The following is a 17,860-nucleotide window of genomic DNA, read 5'->3' as shown; positions in this document are numbered from 1 at the left end:
AGGGGGGTAGCACAGCTGTTCGCCAGCTTGAGGAACTCTTTTCAAAAACCCGAAAACTCGAAAAAAATTGCTGCCCCATTCTGTCCACGCCCTTTCCCGGAAATATAGCACAAACGACGGTTGGGATTGAGTTCTATGTGTCTGGCGGGCAGATGAAGAAGCACTGGCACTACTTGCATAGGCTGTATTTCACTATTTAAACTGATAGTCAATTCTCTCCACACGTGGGAAGGGGATGTGAAGAGTTCCATAACGACTAAACTAAAATATCCTCGGCATTCTTGGCTAGGATGCCCTACTGCGTGAGCCAGCCTTATACTGTTTATCGGGTTTGTACGGATCTGTAGATGGTTTTCTGGGTGAGCTTTCGGCAGGCCAGAGAACTCGCTAGCTTTTACGATACTGTAGATTGCTCCAGCACTTCTGCCAACCTTATGTTCTGTTTTGGTTTTCCAGTTGTAGAATGAGCTCCCCGAAGATTCACCTGAAAAGTGTAGTAAGGATTTTCTTACCATCACGGCCAGCCGCTGGGAACGCGTTCGCGGCTTCCACAGCCAGTTTCTAACGCCATTTAGTATCTACCGTTAGACGGCTATTGCAGCCTCCCGGAGGGAGGAAGCAGAGCTGATTAAATCACGACCAGACTTGTCGGCATTCCCGCTGAAATCGACCAGAGTAGGAATTGATATCCTCCCTTATGCACAAAGGGATCATGAATAACACTCCGCCTTTCAACGAGATTTTCGACTGAAACGCCGCTTTCCGAACGGTTGTTTCTCCAGCCCGGTGGCAGCCAGCCCTGCCCGCTCCTTGTGGAGTTGCATCTTCCTGCTGCTCGCGAATGTACGAAGAAAGCAGACGAAAGCCAACCAACTGCAGACGGTGTGGCTTCACTACGTGTAACCCAGGCAGCCTGGTTTCAGTGGATTCAGATTCTGCGAATCGTCTAGGAAGGCGAGCGCCACAAGACGATCGCCCTCCTATTCGTTCTTCGGCTCGTTTTTGATGCGCTTACACTCTAGACTAACTCCCCAGCGGATTCCTTGCAGGGTTCAGACCTCCCGTTGAGCCGTTCCCAAGAAACAGCATCACCGCCGTGGAAGCATACAGCAACCGAAAAACATTAAGATCGAGAACAGAGGTGTAGGATTGCGCTCGCATGACAGAAAGTACTAATGTTACCCTAAATGGCACGGGAACACACAACCGGAGCAGGTTGCTGGGGATCGCTTGAAAACACTAAATTCTCATGAGCATATAGGTACCCTCCTCAGTTCGGCAGGAGACTGCAGGCACAAGCAGGAGCACTGGAGTTCCAATTGGGCCCACCACCAACTATTTTTCACTCAGTTGCTCTGACGCATTTACACATGAGACAACAACTCCATATCCGCGTACTCTGCGGGTAATGATCTTCTAGCTCTGAGGTGCGAACCTCCCCTACCTACCACTTCGTTGGTGGCACAGACGACTTCTTGATTTTCCATATTTCACGCTAGCGGTCTGTGAAGCCCCTGCGTAACGCAGGCCGTGGCGGTTTGCCTGGGTGACGGTGCAGTCCTTATTCTTGTTTGGTTGGCACTGCAACATTTTAACGCCGGCGGCAGCGCATGCTGCTGGCAGGAAAAGCCACGCAGCTTCGCTGGCCTGCCACTGCCAAATGCGGGCAAGTTTGTGCCCCTTCGGCAGCAGGCCCTCTCGCTTTTGCTCTTGCTGTCCGTTTGCTTTCCGGAGTTTGGGCGCTTGCCAATTTTGCCTGTTGTCTGTCTTCTCTTGGTGCACGCATTCTTTAGTCGGCGACAAGGTAGATGGAGGCGTGCCTTCTCTGCAAGGAAAGAAGGGGAGGTATAACATGCAGGATCAGGTGTTTGTGCATGCATTTCTGCTTGCTTGCAGCTTGACTATACAGGGCCACGTGTTTAGTAATTATCTACAGTGTTGGTGCAGGCATCGAAACAAAGCTTGGAAATGCTTACACGTAGGGATGCCTTGCAGCGGGAGTTCGAGAAAGGAGTGTTACTACGTATGACATGCACCGACCATACGGAAGGCAGTCGTTGGCTCCAATGGAGACGAAATAGTGAAAATAAAGATTTCCAAAGAGCAGATGATCATTCCTCTTGTCTCTGACTGCCCTGTGCAATTTGGCACGTTACTGCCGCTCGTGAGCAGAGGAGGCGGCTTCTCCTGAGTTGCAGCACTCCTCAGTGCAGGCCCTGCTGCAAGGCAAGCTCGCATGCAAGCATCCCAAGCTCGTATTTCGGTGCATCCCGCAATGCCGTGGACAATTCTTAAGCATTAACGCGGCACAACCAAGAAACCTGCACACTTGCTCACCTCACAGAGACGATGGCACAAAAGTCATCGATATCCCACAGCGTTATGGCCGGCAATAGGTGCTAGAGAGAAAACAGAAACTCGCCAACCTGAGCGGGTAACGAAACTGAAACTACTGAGAATACCGATGCAGCCTGCTCTAAGTACAAGGATCCCAAGCTTGGCCTTCCTTCCTTAAACGCTCAACAGTTGTGCGGTGATTCATTCAAGAGTCATCTGCTAGGTACGGAGCATCCAAAGGGCATATTTTTCAGATTGTATAGATGAAGGAGATATAGAGAGGTTGCCAGGCAAAGGTCTGGAATTGACCTGGTTGAAAGCGGTGATGCTGCACACGAAGTACCGTTCTGCAAGGACATGGGTGCTGCTGGCCCACAGTGCACATCTTTGTGACCCACTATACAGCAACCAAAAGCAGTCGAGAAAATAAGAACTGAGATCTACACTTGGAAATCTCGCAGATATTTGAAAGCGGCCCACGAGGCTTGCCAGACTAGTGCCCCGTGCGAGCTGTTTCTTCTATGCGACGCAAAAAGTTTGAGCTGTAAGGTAAGGATTCAGTTCATTTCAAAAGAAAGAAGGGGGGAAAATGATAGCAAGCCTTTTCTTTGCGGTGTTTCCATAGTGCCTCAACGCGCAACAGTGACACCAGGAATATGCATGAGCTGAGCTGGGGGCTTCCCGCTGCATCGTTCTGCACGAGCTGAAATATGTGGTGAATATATGGCATTGGTTCTAGAGGCGTATATTATAAACTTAGGGAAGTTTCGACAGGGCAGTTTTGATCCAGATTTGTTCTCGAAGTCGCTGCCTACTGTGCACGACGCCGGGACAGTCTCACTTTTCGTCGTATTATAAAGTCCTCGGATTTTGTTCGTTCCCCTTCGTCTAAGCTCCACTTCAGCTGAATATGCTTCTCTAGAGTGGATAGGCAGCTCCTATACCATACTGAGTGGAGAGGGAGACCCAAATCGATTTGCGCGGAGTTGCTTGCCTCGCGATTGCAACTGCAGGGCAGCAGAATCTGGGTTGCCTCTCTGCGGCCTTCACTTTCGGGTCCCTTTCAATTTTCTGATATGTCCTCCGTGAGTGAACTACACATAAAATCTACAGGAGCCACCATGAGACAAGCCCTTGCAACTTCTTGTGTGAAAGGCCTCAGCGTGACGGAGCGTCGGACGCCATCTTCGCCACCTGTGGGCAGACTGTCTACTCATCTACGAGAAAGATGCATATTTGCTGGTGTACCCATCCACCAGAATGGTCTCGTCAGTGCCGGTTTAGACCCACATACCTCTGCCGGCGTGCTGCATTGCTGCCGGGCCTCCACCCTGGATTGTGGAGGTGAGTCGTGATGTAAGCGAGTGGATTACCAGCAGTCTATGGAATCACTGGGTGGCACTGCATAGAGACTGGCTGCCGGTTTAGTGGAAAAGGCGAAATGCATTCGCCTACAGACGAGTCCTCTCTACCGGCGAGGCCAGTTGATGTGGCGAGACCTAATTGGCCGGTGTATTCTGCCTTACTTTAGAGAAGCTATTAAAAGAAATATCGTACCAGAGTTTGTACTAGGGTGAGCTGGTAAGTAGAGCGTGCAATGGGCTACTGCTGGGTTGCTGGTCTCTCATAGGCGTGGTGCTGTCTGCGCCTGGTGGTGTAGAACCGTGCTCCGAGAAGTTGCGGCTGCAACTCGCAAGCGTGGGAGATAGATTCGCAGGGTTTAAGTCCTCCATTGCAGAGGATACAAGGAGGAGGCGCTTGCTCGAAGCAGAACGATACAGGGTATGCGGGTTTCCTACCGACGGTAATTGTGCTAGGAGTGCGTAATGGCGCTGCGAATGACTCGTCTCTTAGTGCTTACATGAGGGTAGTGGCAGCAAGAAGGGGAGGCGCCACTAGGGACTGTAAGCAGATGAGACACAGGCTACATTTCAAGCAATATATGTTCTGCAAAGAGTCCATACACGCACGTGCACTCGGCAGTCCTAAATTTTGCTGTGCTTAGCAAATTCGCCAAGCAGTACAAGCGATTGAGAGCGGAGTAGCAGCAGAAACACGAGGAAGGGGAGAAGCCAACAAAGTGCTTGAGAAGGCGGCAGGGAAGATGGCAGCAGAAATGCTAGAGAGGTTGCAATCAAAAATAGGCAGACACATAGGCCATTTGACGGTAAGCTAGCACTCGCATCCCACATGGACTACGAATGCTGAAGAAAGACATTTCACCGCAGATGCTACAGCTGGAATTTTTTCTTCGTTACACACCATGCTGTTGCCAGTAGCCTCAACACCCCTTGTCAGTGACATTTCTAGCGTATTCCCTGTGCTGATACGCCTGTTTGTTCTGGGAATGCTGTTCTTGATGGCTTCAGGGTGCCCTCGACCATCTCATAACGCGCTGCGAGGAATTGGAGCAAGGGCTGTCCAGCCTTAAAGGGGAGCAAGCTGCAAAAATCTCAGTCGGGCAGCCCGTCCTATGAACAGCAGACGCAGCGGCCTCGACAGTGTATTCCAACTAATTTAGCTTTTGTTTGCTGGCCTTCTGCGTGCACCTAATTGTGTGGTTTGTCTTTTTTTTAACACAAGCCCTTACTCAACGACTAACTCATTTTTTTCCAATAAGGTTACCATGGAAAATATTAATATCATTTTAGGAGCGCCGTTGCTGGACTACGTTTCGTCTTCAGCGGGATGCCGCAGAGCTGATGGCTCGCTGCAAGGCCATACGTGCGGCGTTCGAAGCTGAAATACGCTCGAGGAATGCGAGGGAAGATGCAGCAGGGGAGAAGCTCGAAGAACTCGTCAAGAATTTGGACGTAAAAATTGAGAGTGAAATCGCGGCGCGTCACCAGCAAGTTTCATCCCTCAAAAGGGATATTGCCGTGCTGCTCAGGTGGGGCTGCCAATTTCTTGCGACAATTGCACTGAAACAGTCAAAACCTCAAAGCGACAGTAGAAACAATGAGTTTTTTATCTTACGTCGACGGATCTCCATGTGGGCTTGCTGCCGGGGAGGTAGACGGCTAATTCCCTACCCACTTTCTCGCACGACTCTGTGTGCCGCGCCTCAGGGGTGACCAACCTCGCGATCAGTTCCATGCCTTCGTCAAGGAAGAGCTCGAGGAGCTACGTGCGGGCCTTGCAGCTGCCACGCGAGCTCGTGAGGAGGCTGACGATGAAATACTACAGGTGCAACCATGGAACCTTTCAGCAGTGTACCGTGACACTGGGCACTGTATCCGATGTAGTTGCGTTTGACATCTAAGGCTTACAACAAATTACTCCCCGCGGCGGTAAGCGGTGTGGATGGGCATGAAAGAGCGATACGAGTCGTTGAGCTGTTTCTACAGGCCATAAACGAGTATACAAGTGCTCTACAAAGGGGCCTGCAGAGTATCGGAGGGCTGGCAAGCGGCGCAGCCGTTGCGTAAACATCTTTTCTAGGCAGTAGTGTGGCCACTGTCCTCCACGAATATTCCGTGACTTCCTGCCTCAGGATATTGTGTGAATGGCAATTGGTTTTTTCCCGGGGGGAACGCCTGAAGGTATATGTGAACAGTGTGCATTCAACTGTGTTCATTGTAGTGTTCCCACATCCCAAAGTTTATGCTTGTAGCTGCGCAAGGAAGTTCTGCGGTAACTTGCCCGAAACAGCTGAATGCTCCGCTTGGAAGTAACTTCTTAATGGGGGCACACACACAACTGATTTTTGGGTGCCCCGCTCCAGCCTGGCGGGTAGCCCAGCGACACGTTTCCATTTTCTTTGGCTAAGTGCTCATACCCGCGCATTCATGAACTAGAACAGAGCAGCGAAGCAGCGCCACGCTTGCCAGCATGTTCGCCGCACCCAAGTCTATGATCAAATAGAGTGTTCTGGCCCTACTGCTGCGTCTTTTGCCTGTTGAGACTTTAGACTTGATTCTTCACCCTTGATCAAGAATGAAGCGCATTCTCAGATGCAGATATTTTTTCAATATGAATGGAAGACAGTAGAAACCGTAAATGCTCCTCCCTAAGAAAGTTGCAACTTGCCGTGATGCAAAAAACCAACTCTGGAATGTGGACTATGACGATGGCAGCACATAAGGTCGTGATGGCTTCTACAGAATATATATACACGCATGCATGTATATCTGCTACAGAGTATGCAGAAGGAGCACAGAGGGAGGCTTGAGTACAGCTGGGAATTGCTTCTTGTGGGGCGACTAAGTGGAGCTATAGAGGCAGCGGCATGCTGAGCACTGGAAACGACGGTAATAGGCGCTTAGAGGAGGAGATGACGAATTCTACATAGGAAGTGTTGAGATTGCTGAAAAGGAAAAATAAAACGCCCTAAGATACTGTGAGGCCAGATGCGTTTCGAGCGGGGTACGGGTGCTTGTGATTTGCCTCGTTGCGGGGCCCCGGGTACCCGTGCGGTGACCCCGTACAACCCTGCAACTTCAGGGTTCGAGGAAAAGAATATCTTCGCTCGATATACACAGACTTGGCTAAGATTGTACGCATATATTGATCCCTGAGGAGATAGGCGCCCTCAGGGTCCGTATTTTTCCGAATAGCGCGCCGCTGCTCAGGTGTGCAGGAATCATCATGCGACATTGCATTACACCTGAAAATAAGCTCTTGGTTGCCTTTAAACCTTACTTCCGGAAATGTCTGATTGACAGAACATTTGATTAGCGCATTTAAGGAACTGCGGCATGTGATTTTCAGGAGAAGCATAATCGTTGGGAAGAGCTTCGTGAACCTGTGCGGGAAGCAGTGCTGCATTCCGCCGTCCGCAATGGTCGAACTTCTGCTGGAAAACAACTATACAACGTCAGTTTATTAAAAAATTAGAGGTAGAATCATAAAGTTTTATGTGGCCCCAGGCTACTCAAGTTGGCGGCTACTGGAGAGGGCTCTGGTGGAGGCGGACAGTGCTGTTGGTCTCCAAGAAGACGGGTTGGTGCGCTGGATAAAGGGCAGGAACCAAGGAAGTGGAACTACAGTGTGTAGTTGCCCCTTAGTGCCTTGCAGAGTTGCCGCCCTCCGCATCAGGAGTGCATCAGAAAAAATGCAATGGGCGGAGTGCCTGTCGCCCTGCGTGTAAGGAAGTTTGCGGCTGAATGGACTAGTGGTTATTGCATCGTCCTTCAGAAAACACGTAGAGTTCCACTGGATCTGAAGCAGTCGAATTATTGTGGCAGGTGCCAACATATACCTAGCTTTGATTGCGAGAAACGCCTTGAAAAATAAAATTCGCTTCAGAAAACTTTCCACACGCACAACGAAGTCCCGGGATGCCCGTAATGGCAATTGGAATTTTCTGAAGCACAAATGTAAATCCCAACAGCTGCACGTTGGGAGACTTGCGTCTGCATACTGGGCGTTTCGATAGGCCCAAAAGTGCCGCTTAGCTTCAGTACCGTACCACATGCTGCTTGCTCCTACATGTGCTGATACAAGTCCGCTTGTTTGAGTCGGTCTCTACGGAAATGCACTGTTACCCAGACGTCTGCGAAAAGCCACAGGCCTGCTGGGTGAATATAAACGGTTTTTCCAGGCCAGCCAGAGCCACCTCTGCCAGGGCCCGTTATCGTGTAGGCCACGCTGACAGCTTGCGGTTACCCAGCTGGGATCATGAGCAGTTCACACATTGGTCAAGAAGAAGCCCACTACTACAGGATCCGATGCGCTGCGAAGCATCTCATGGCTACGCTGGGCAACGAACTCTTCAGCCACTCTCGGTAAGTCTGAGCGTTGTTCCAGCTCGTGCAGTTGGGCCATAAACGCATCGCTGGAAGGTGAGAAGAAAGCAGCAAGGAGGTCAATGCTGCTAATAATGTCTCTGCAGCCAACTGCGCAAGATGGTCCTGCTCAAGCCCCACACTACGCTCCGGACGATGGCATGCGCCCAGCCACTCAAGTGGAAACGCTAGAACACCAGCTTGCAGCCTTGCGCGAGTCAAATAGGACTCTTTCTCGCGACGTCGCCGATCAAGGCAAGTGCTCCCTGCCACAAGTTGGGAACCGGCCATCAACTTCATCTGGCCCGAATACAAAACATGCACTCGCGAAATACGCTTGCATTTAGTCTCCGGGTTCAAATTAAATGTTTACAGCGCAGGAACTTTCGGCAGTGCGAAAACAGTACCTGCAGCAGACGGCTGAAGTTGCGAAGCTTTCTGAGCAGTATGGTGCAATTCGGGCTTCGTCAGATTCAGCTGCTGTGGAACTTGCAGCTGCTCGGAAGCAGCTTTCTATGGCAAAAGCGGAGGCCGAGCTGGCAGTGAGCGACCGCATTGACTTGATGAAGGAAAACAGCCATCTGAGGCAAGAATTTACGCAGGCGATGGTACGGGTACCAACGTCTTTACGCAAACTAGAAACTTCAAAGCCCGAGATGGGGCTGAAGAAGTAACCTAGGTTGAGGGAAAATCTAGTGTCTAGCGTTTTGCACTCGGAACGTCAGTGCTTCATTCTCTGCGGCACGATGAGGATAGCTAGCGAAGTTACGTTGCGCCTGCTGAGCTTTCCCGTTGTACAGGCGCAGATCGCATCCTTGCAGCAGCATATTGGAAAGCTTTGCGTTGTAGAAAAGGATTTCGAGCAAGCCCAGGCTTCGCTAGAACGTTGCAGGCAGATGCATACTCTAGACCGAGAGCAGATTCTGCGCTTGGAAGACGAGCTAAAGGCCTTCACTGAGAAGGAAAAGCAATTGTTGCTAATACAGGTGCTTTTACCATAATTTGAATGTGCACTAATTGGCGAACTATCTGATTTAGGGGCCTTGGTAATAGTTAATCCAAAGGCTGCTCCAAGGTGAGTAAGAGCACAATAGCAGGATGGCCATGTTGCTTCAGCGGGAGGCCGAAATTGCGAAGCGGGAAAGTGCGAAGCTTCTTCGGGAACTCCAGGAGGCTCAGGAAGCATTAAGAACTTTGCAAGATGTCTCTGAAAGGAACTGCTGGGTCAGTGGTCTCGGTACGGTACTAGAAATAACACTCATGGGCTCGCTTACCGCCTGCAGCACGGACTTTGCATTGGTTCAATAGAGTGGGATCATGCTTTACTTTTTGAAGCTCGAGGATGAACGTAAGAGACTTCTCCCGTTTGAGATAGAATGCGAACGGATGCGGGCACGCATGGTTCTTGAAGAAACTCGAATTAAAGAGATAACTGTGAGGCTCCGTTGAATTTTGCCAAGGAGCAGCGTTTGCCGTTGGCGCTAGAAAATGTAAACTTGAAGTCATCCACGCAAAGCTTAAAGGGATACTGCGGTACAGACTTTAGAAGAGTTACAAATCGTTTCGGCCAATCTGCAAATACATGGCTCTGTTGCGCAAGGAGTGTTTCTGCGTGCTTCAGGAGAAGCACGCAGAAACACTGCTTCAATTGAAGACGACGTTGGCGGACGAGAAGGCCCTTAGGCATGAGATAGAGAGTCAGGCCAATGAGATCGCCACACTTGCTACTGACCTTAGATCGGTGAGTTTTAGATCCGGGAGTAAGAGTGCTAGTCATGCTGCAAGGTTACTAACCTGTTCAACTCCCCATGAAATGAGCGCATAAGTCTTGGATGAACGACAATCGCATCGGTCGGAGTTAATTTACATGTAGAGATCCTCTATTTGGGGCTGTTTTGCTGCACAAGGCTAACCAGCGCGACGCACAGAAAGCTGAACAGTTGCGGGCAACCATGGAGGAGGCGCGACGCTTTGAAAACGAGGCGCAACGACGCCTTGAAGATGTAGCTCGTCTAGAAGCCGAGAATGCCAAGATAGCAAAAGAACTCGAGTGCTACTCGAAAAAGCATTTTCAGGACCTTACAGAAACTCTAGCAGAGAAACAGAAGCTCAAACTGGAACTGGATGCAGCAACAGAGTACAACAATCAGTTGTCGGTAGAGCTTCAACTCATGAAAGAGTCAAACTGGAGGCAGAAGGAGGAACTAAGGAGCTCACGAGAGGAAATCACCATGCTTTCAAGCAAAGTGCAAGAGCTGATGCGCCAGGCAGATATATTTAAAGTAAGACAAGGGCTGCGAATGAGCGGGGAGCGATGCCATTTTTGAAAACTGGCGGCAGCTTCAAGAGGCTCATGAGTTCGCTCCTCATCAAAATGCTTTGTTTTGCAGGAGTCACAGCAATTGCAGACTGCCGAACTCGAATCGACAATTGCAACGATGGAGCAACAGTCGAAAAACCAAGAAACTGCCCTCCTGAGGACACAAACCCTAAACGAAGAAGTAGGATTCTCGCGGCTAGCTTCGTTATCCTTATTCGCGCAACCATGCTGAAGGGGGCCAAGCTGCTGCCTAACACATCAGTACTGTCATTTGCGGAGGAAGTGCAAAACTGGCGGGCATCAAGGCAGCCGGACTTAGTTTGCACACAAGCAAGAAAATTCGATTATACAATTGGGCGTTTTGACTCCATGCGCGCAGCTAGAAGCTACTTTGGAGGCACTTAGGCAAGAGCTGATGCGTAAAGATTCGAGCGAAAAAGAAGCACTTAGTCGGATGAGGGTGCAACTGCAAGGAGCGCAACAGCAGCATGAGGCAGCAGTGGCAAAGAAGAAGCAGTTGCGAACTCAGCTCATGGAGGCTACAAGAGCATTACATGTGACTCGAGTGAGAAATGAAGAGGTACGCAAGCAGCAATGACAACCATTTGGAACCTGTGTAGATCATTGGCCATCGTCGTTCGCCTTTGTTGGAAAGGCCGAAAAGCCGTTGCGCACTTGCCATACTCTCCAAGAGCAGGGAGGCCCCTTCTATCCAAGGACTACTAGACACACACTAAACACTGAATGTGACTTCTGCTGGTTCGGCTGCAGCTTTGCTGTCGTCTGGAGGAAGCAAAAGTACGCTAGGTTCGCACTTTAACGGGTATTCGCGATGTATTTAAGCTCAGCACCAGCTGCCCCGTCTTTAGCTTCCTCCTTTATGACCTCTGAGGAACCAATGGCGTCACCCCTTACTTTATCCACACAAATGGCCCGAAAGGAAATGCTTAGTACCTTAACTGGGAATGAAATCAGTGCGCTTGGCTAAACTATGAAGTGCGCTTATTAGTGTACATTTTGAAGTTTTATCTTCCCCTGCGTGCAGAAACAGACAGCTCTAGCTGCGGCAAACGGAGCGGCAAAAGAAAAAGTAAGCGTTTTCGCCCACTAGATGGAGAAAAAAGGAAGCCATATCTCTTCGTCTCCTCACGTTACAGAAGGTTGTTGTTGCAGCCACACGCTTGCATTTACGCTGATTTACAGTTGCTGGATGCCGTGGCCTCAACGACGGCATTTGCCTTCACCTGCCTTACTCTCGGTATTGTCCCTGTAGGACTTGGCTGAAAAATGCGCAACTCTCGAGACGAAGTTGGAAGAAGTGAAAAGACATCATGAAATCGAAGCAGCTAAAAGGCAGCGAGATAACCTTGAAGTACGCCGCCATCAGCAGGAGCTTGCAAGCTGCAGAAAGCTTTTGCAGGTAACTCCCCGCATCCAGCTCGGCCTACCTGAGTGAGGGTCGCCAGATATTACCGGCCTTAAATTTGTCAAGCCGAACAAGATATGCGTCTCTGGCAATGTTCAGTCCCTCCAGCTAACTCAGAGGGAGCTAGAGGAATGCTGCAGGAAGAAGGACGCTGAGTTGACTGCCTGCAAGGCTCAGGCAGAGGTACGCGTTCCCCTAGGATAAGTAGATTGAGCACTATGCATTTTCTCGCAAAGCAAAGCAGCAGCCTCGGTCCTCCAAAGACGGTGTTTTAGAGGTGTGTTTTGTAGAGGGAGTCTGCCGAGAGGGCTGAGGCTGAAGCAGCTTGGGCCCGTACTGTTGAGGAACAGGTTCAACAGAGAGTGTCGGTACTGGAGAAGGACTTTGCCTTGCGCATAGCGAAGTAGGCTAACACTGCTGCACCCGGAGAACCTGCGTCAGTTCACTTTACCACCGTGCTTTCACCAGAGAAAACGGCGGTTAGTGCGTCCCATCTTTCGAAACGTGAATATGGTGCCCTTGTTTGTGCGCGGCCTGTGCAGGATCCGCAAGAAGGTTGCAGAAAGGGCAGAATACAATCACCTCCTCGATGAGCTACTTGCGGCTGGTATGTTTCCACCTTTGGCCAGCCTTGGCAATCCTATGAAGCAAACGATGCAGAAGCGGCTAACAGATGCAAAGCGGGCACGTGTGTGAGGTGTGAGCAGAGCGCTCCATAATGAGACGCTGGAGAGAAGGGATGGAGCTGTGGAGGAAGGCAGTGGCCACGTCCCTCGCTCGGCAGTGATGGCTACCCTTCTCCTACAACAGAGCTAGTGGTGGTGCTACTGCCGGTGTTGGTGGTAGTGGTAGCGCTGGCGGTGGTGCTGCTGCGGGCGCTGTTCGCTGTACAACGGCGCTGCTGCTAGGGTGCCATCCATTTATTCGTATCTTCTATGAGACGCTAATGAAAAATAACCTCTCCAGAGCAGCTGTTGTGCGTTCCCCAGCTTCAGTGGCCATTCGACTTCAGGGCTGCGTGTTACCTAGCAGCCTTGCATGTTAAACCTGTCATTTCTCCATAGCGCGGAGATCCTGCTGCTGCCAGACATGGCATAACTGGCCATCTATTTCTGGTAATTGGTTTTCATGACCTGATTTCTATTAAAACTGGGCGGCGCGTTGAATGGAAGGGCGCTTCGCTTGTCAAGCAAACATTTTACTCGAGCCATTTTGTTTGTGCATACCTTCTCAGCTTGTTAGGGTGCTTGCCTAGCTCTATCAACGGTGTTAACCTCTAACTGCAGCGCATTTAGGCCGATTAAGCTTTATTTCCGCTACTTCTGAAAGAACATGTGCTGTATGCCAGCAACCATTCAGATCGTTGGCCACTAATCAAGTCGTATACTCCACCTGGCGTTGCGGGCTGGCATTCATTTTGTGAAAGGTAATAAAATGCCTTTCCAAACTGGTCGCTTGACGGGGATTTTTGCATTGTACTAACCATAACGGGCGTTCTTGATATACTATGGCGCCTGAGCATGGCGTATAGAATTTCTTGAAGATATTTATAGTGAAGCTACACACTAGGGCGGTGCACACAATAGCAGTGATAAGTCCCAAGTGATACACAACCACAGGATTCTAGGTGCACAGAGGCACGTCTTAACTGCGACTGCATCAAGGGAGAAGGATTCCGAGGAGGTAACCGAGGTTGAAATGGAATAAAAAGTGTACATTATACCGGCAAATTGTCGAACAAGGTGGAAATTGGAATCCTATTCTTATACTTTTACGTCCCAACTGCGGCGTTGCTAACTCTGTAAAGAAGTTGGCAGTCATGTGAGCAGTTCGCTTGCTAGGCGTTGAAGTGCCAAGTCTCAGTGTTCGTCTCTGGCGGTTGCAGCAACACACCCTTGCATTTGGTCGATTGGCAGGCCCCATACGTCGAGGCAAAGTGGAGCAGGTGCGCCTCTTCCCGATTCCACTGCCACTGCCTATAAACGCTCATCTGCTTCCAGCTGTCTACAGCAAAAAGCAGGTAAAAAATGCACACAAGCAACGCCGACGAAGTACGACCAAACCACTGGTAGCACAGGGGACTCCATCATAGGGAGGTCCCGATGAACCAACTCCTTTATTTAGTGCCTGACACAACACTTACAGTTTTAACTAGGAGGGCTAAGGAGGCATGCATTTGCAAATGCCACGGGCTGTGCTTGAGATTTCTACTGTCGTCCCTTTCGGGTCCCTTAAATCAGGTTTCCGCACACGGCATTCTGACTACGCGGAACCGAGAAGATGCCGCGTTTTATTGCATCAAAAGACAGAAATTATAAACAAACTTCGATTTTGAATGTAAATGAGCAATGATTGGTGGTTTGGCGGCGCTGTCGTTAGGGCGACTTTTCAACACAGGTCACGTGGCACATACGGGCGTCCGCGGGCGAATCCGAGCTGCATGCATTTCAGCTGAGGTGGAAAAGCTGAAAATGCTTTGAAAGCAAACTCACAATATTGAAAAGGGCAATAAGGCCATTGCTTCATACTCCCCGGGAGAAGGCGCCTACTGAGGGAAGCCAAGTACTGTGCGCGTTGTGCATTTCTTCGACTTTTCTTCTCGACGTGACTCTCCATTTGCAGTGGATCTCAGGCCCTGATATCTCTACAGCCATCTTTAGAACTAGAAGTCTCCTTGCTAGTCTCAGGGACGACCTCGGAAATTTTTGTACGGATCGGGGTGATATTAACCGGTCCCGAACCCATGGCCATGCACCAGCCGTACTAAACTCTTAACAGCAAGAAGGAGGGTTTACACAGTAGTGACGTATTCTTCCACCTGGCTGTGTTCCGCTGGCCCGTTTGCCCGTTGCCGAGGAGGCTTGAAAGCCTTCCATACCATGCCTGCCGGAACTAGCTACTGGTAAGCCAACATTGAGAGCTACTAAAGGATACGAACGGGTGCGCTTGCGGCACAAACGCCAAGGGCTTAACGTTCCGAGGCACCAATACTCCTCCCCAGGAGCAAGGACTTATGTAAACAATCAAAAAAAAGTTTCCTCCTGAAGAGCAGCTAGCTGGGCTAAAAAGTAAGAAGGGTAGGAGACGCAACAGTTGAAAGAAAATACCGTGCAACAGAAGCATTCCTGCCTGTCGTGACAGGTGATGCCTCCCTATGCCTTACCTACGAATGGCCGCATCCCACAGCCTAGTAAGAGACGACTAGCAGCCGCTATGAGTAGAATTACCATAAATCCCGGAACCTTGAACCCTAAACCTTAAAAGCCAAAGCCCAAAGGTCCTAGTCCCTAAACCATAAACCTAATCCTACTGTTCCAAAAGGCCGCTAGGAACTCCTGTAGGTGCGTTTTATAGAGCACTTAGGCGCGATCGCCACGCCCGGCTCACGTCGACGTTCCACGGAAGCCCATGTATTTAAGAAAACTGATACAACGCGAGAAATGCACAAAATGAGCTGACGCTTCGCGGGATCGCACCTTCCGTTGGCAATTGCAGGGGATGGCGCACAGGCCTGTCAGCAGTTCCCAGCGCGGAGGTCTCACAGATGCGGGAGCGTCGGAGTCGGGTCTTTCTAAAGTTGCTAAAGAGCTAACAGGAGTGAGACGCACAGAGATGAAGCATAAGCCATGCAGAATATGCAGCGAGAGTTCGATAGCAACCACAAACCCACTGCACCGACACTGGGAGAGGTTACATGCGCGAACCTGGGGACGCACTCTGCACAACTCCTCCAGAAGCTTTTATTATCGCCAGTAGGATGTACGAGCCAGCCTCAATATGCGAAGCGCTTGTTGACTACCGCTTCCACAAGCCTGTGAATGAGGGTGGCAGAACGCATTTGTAAATACCTATGTATACATGCAGACATATACATATATATATATATATTACATATGTGTATGCTTACATGCATATATATATATATATATATATATATATATATATTCGTATTTATACTGTACACGTTCATGAATATATATATATATATATATATATATATATATATATGTTTCCGTGGCGTCCTTTGACAATCCACTGCAGGCTGAGCATCCCGTGAAACAGAAGCTCCGGATTCTGGAAGCAAAACATATGCAACTTGTTCGGCTCGCTGCTTGTAAGGGACTGGATCTACTGCTTTTAAGTTTTTGAGGCCCTGCAGATTTCCCTAGATCGTTCTTGAAGATTGAGAAGCTCCGTACACTGGATGGTGCCCCTCCCCCTAAGCACGCTGTAAAGTGCGTGTCTTGCGCACACACGCTGTGGTTACGTACAGCTTACCGCAGCCGCAACGAACAACTTCTGCGCGCCGCAGAACAAGCAAACCAAAGAATTAAAGAGGTGAGTTGAGACATGTTGGCCTGCTAAGGCGGCTTTGAACCTTTCCGAACGTTTCAACAAGTACATGCATATGCCGGTGATGCAGCTTGAGGCGATGGAGGCGGCCAGGCTACAGGATGCAAATGCCGCTCAGGACGAGATTGCTGCGAGCGAGAAGGCAAAGCAGGAGCTGCAGAACCAACTGGAAGAAGCGCAGCAGCTTCTGCGCCAGCAGCAGGCTGAGATTCGGGCACTGAAAACGAAAACGCCTCAGAACATTGGGCACAGCAGCTCCCTTTGCAGAGGTATTCCAATGTTCACCTACGGCAGCTTTTGCACGTCGCAAATCATACGCAGAAAAGACTACATATTTGGTGTATGAAAGATAAGCAGCTTATGCTGACAATCGCCGGCAAGAAGACTGCGTGCCTCAGCGCTTTTTACAGGGGCTAGGCGCCAAGGCTCCGCAGAGTCGGTGCAAGAGGGAGAAAAGACGAAATTGAAGGAGGACTCCAGCGAATCTGCCGAATGCTCAAGGCTGCGGATGGCATTGCGGTCGAAGGGTGCGACAGGAGCCAAAATTGAACAGAGGGGCATTCCAACACATTGACAGCACGCAATTATTGCACGCTTTGGCTGGGAAAGATGCAAGGATACCGCGAAGACAAGCGTGCAAGCACCGACACTACGGCCCCACAGTGATGTTGGAGGGGGGGCGCTGCGTTTTATATGATGCACTCAGATCGACAGCTACGCATTCTGCAAAGTGAGCTGACGGAGCTAAGACAGCAGCATATCCAGGTTCAACAGCAAAGCGAGAAGCAACAGCAAGAGCTACTGAAGCTTGCACAACGCCTTGAGGTTCTGCGCAAATCAAAGGCGAGCTTTGAGGCAAAAGCAACTCGCACGGCACTGGTATGCACTTGCCTTCACAAAACACTTCGTACATCTTCGTTCCTAGCAATGCATTGGGCTCAATGAGGCCAAACCTCAGACGGCTGACACTGCACAGATGTGAGCATATAACGTCAGTTGCCCACAAACCACAACTAGGTCATGCGCGTTGATTAACTGGGCATTTCCAGGCACTTGATGCCGCTTATGCGCATCTGCGGACGGAACGCGAGGAAAAAGCATTTCTACTGCGGCTTGTTGATCCTCATCATGCTGGTGACGGAATAAAAGCAACAAGCAAAGCTCATGGGCAGCCGCTCAGAGAAGGCACATTCCCAGAGGCACCCCTCAAGCGTTTGTCGGAGATAGGCGCAAAACAGAACGCAACTGAACAGGTAGCAGCAAGATCCCAAACAACAGAAAGTCACTCAAGGTTCATTGCCCGCTTTCGACGAGATCGATATGGCGAGCCACCTGCGCCTCCCACGGTAATACCCGCTGTGCAGGGATCGGATAAGTTCTGCTCTACACAAGCGGGTGAAGGGACGAAGACGGAAAGCGATGAATTGTGCTCAATAGAAGAATGCAAGTCTGCAGCTCTCGCCCGCACATTTGCTTAACTAACTGCCTATTGCTGCTTGCTGATGAGGAACAGCCTGAAGCTTTCCCTGACTCAACTTTCGTTTTCAATACAAACACACACGCACACACACACACACACACACACACACACACACACACACACACACACACACACACGCATACGTGCGTGTGTGTGCGTGTCACACAGACATATATATATATATATATATATATATATATACAAGCACAAACACTCAG

General features: G+C 50.0%; 3 protein-coding genes across 3 annotated transcripts; all 3 read left to right on the top strand.

Moving 5' to 3' along the window:
- Window positions 1-3,458: 3,458 nt before the first annotated feature.
- EAH_00005380 (hypothetical protein, conserved) lies at window positions 3,459-5,765 on the top strand (the record flags this gene model as incomplete). The annotated part of the gene is made up of 6 exons (XM_013392834.1): window positions 3,459-3,681; window positions 3,968-4,119; window positions 4,707-4,793; window positions 5,022-5,227; window positions 5,406-5,523; window positions 5,685-5,765. The coding sequence occupies 6 exons, from the start codon at window positions 3,459-3,461 to the stop codon at window positions 5,763-5,765; spliced, it is 867 nt and encodes a 288-aa protein (XP_013248288.1).
- Window positions 5,766-7,956: 2,191 nt separating this feature from the next.
- On the top strand, window positions 7,957-12,505 carry EAH_00005370 (hypothetical protein, conserved; the record flags this gene model as incomplete). The annotated part of the gene is made up of 10 exons (XM_013392833.1): window positions 7,957-7,975; window positions 8,439-8,671; window positions 9,372-9,497; window positions 9,685-9,804; window positions 9,971-10,345; window positions 10,763-10,963; window positions 11,429-11,473; window positions 11,657-11,835; window positions 12,102-12,212; window positions 12,352-12,505. The coding sequence occupies 10 exons, from the start codon at window positions 7,957-7,959 to the stop codon at window positions 12,503-12,505; spliced, it is 1,563 nt and encodes a 520-aa protein (XP_013248287.1).
- A 3,721-nt stretch (window positions 12,506-16,226) lies between these two features.
- EAH_00005360 (hypothetical protein, conserved) lies at window positions 16,227-17,640 on the top strand (the record flags this gene model as incomplete). The annotated part of the gene is made up of 4 exons (XM_013392832.1): window positions 16,227-16,431; window positions 16,573-16,689; window positions 16,869-17,041; window positions 17,212-17,640. 4 exons carry the CDS (start codon window positions 16,227-16,229, stop codon window positions 17,638-17,640), a joined length of 924 nt encoding a protein of 307 aa, XP_013248286.1.
- Window positions 17,641-17,860: the final 220 nt, after the last annotated feature.

This window comes from Eimeria acervulina, genomic scaffold (assembly GCF_000499425.1).
Source record: "Eimeria acervulina Houghton genomic scaffold, Eah_scaff22, whole genome shotgun sequence".
NCBI lineage: Eukaryota > Apicomplexa > Conoidasida > Eucoccidiorida > Eimeriidae > Eimeria > Eimeria acervulina.
The sequence above is the reverse complement of the archived record's forward strand: the minus strand, read 5'-3'. Positions and strand labels throughout refer to the sequence as shown.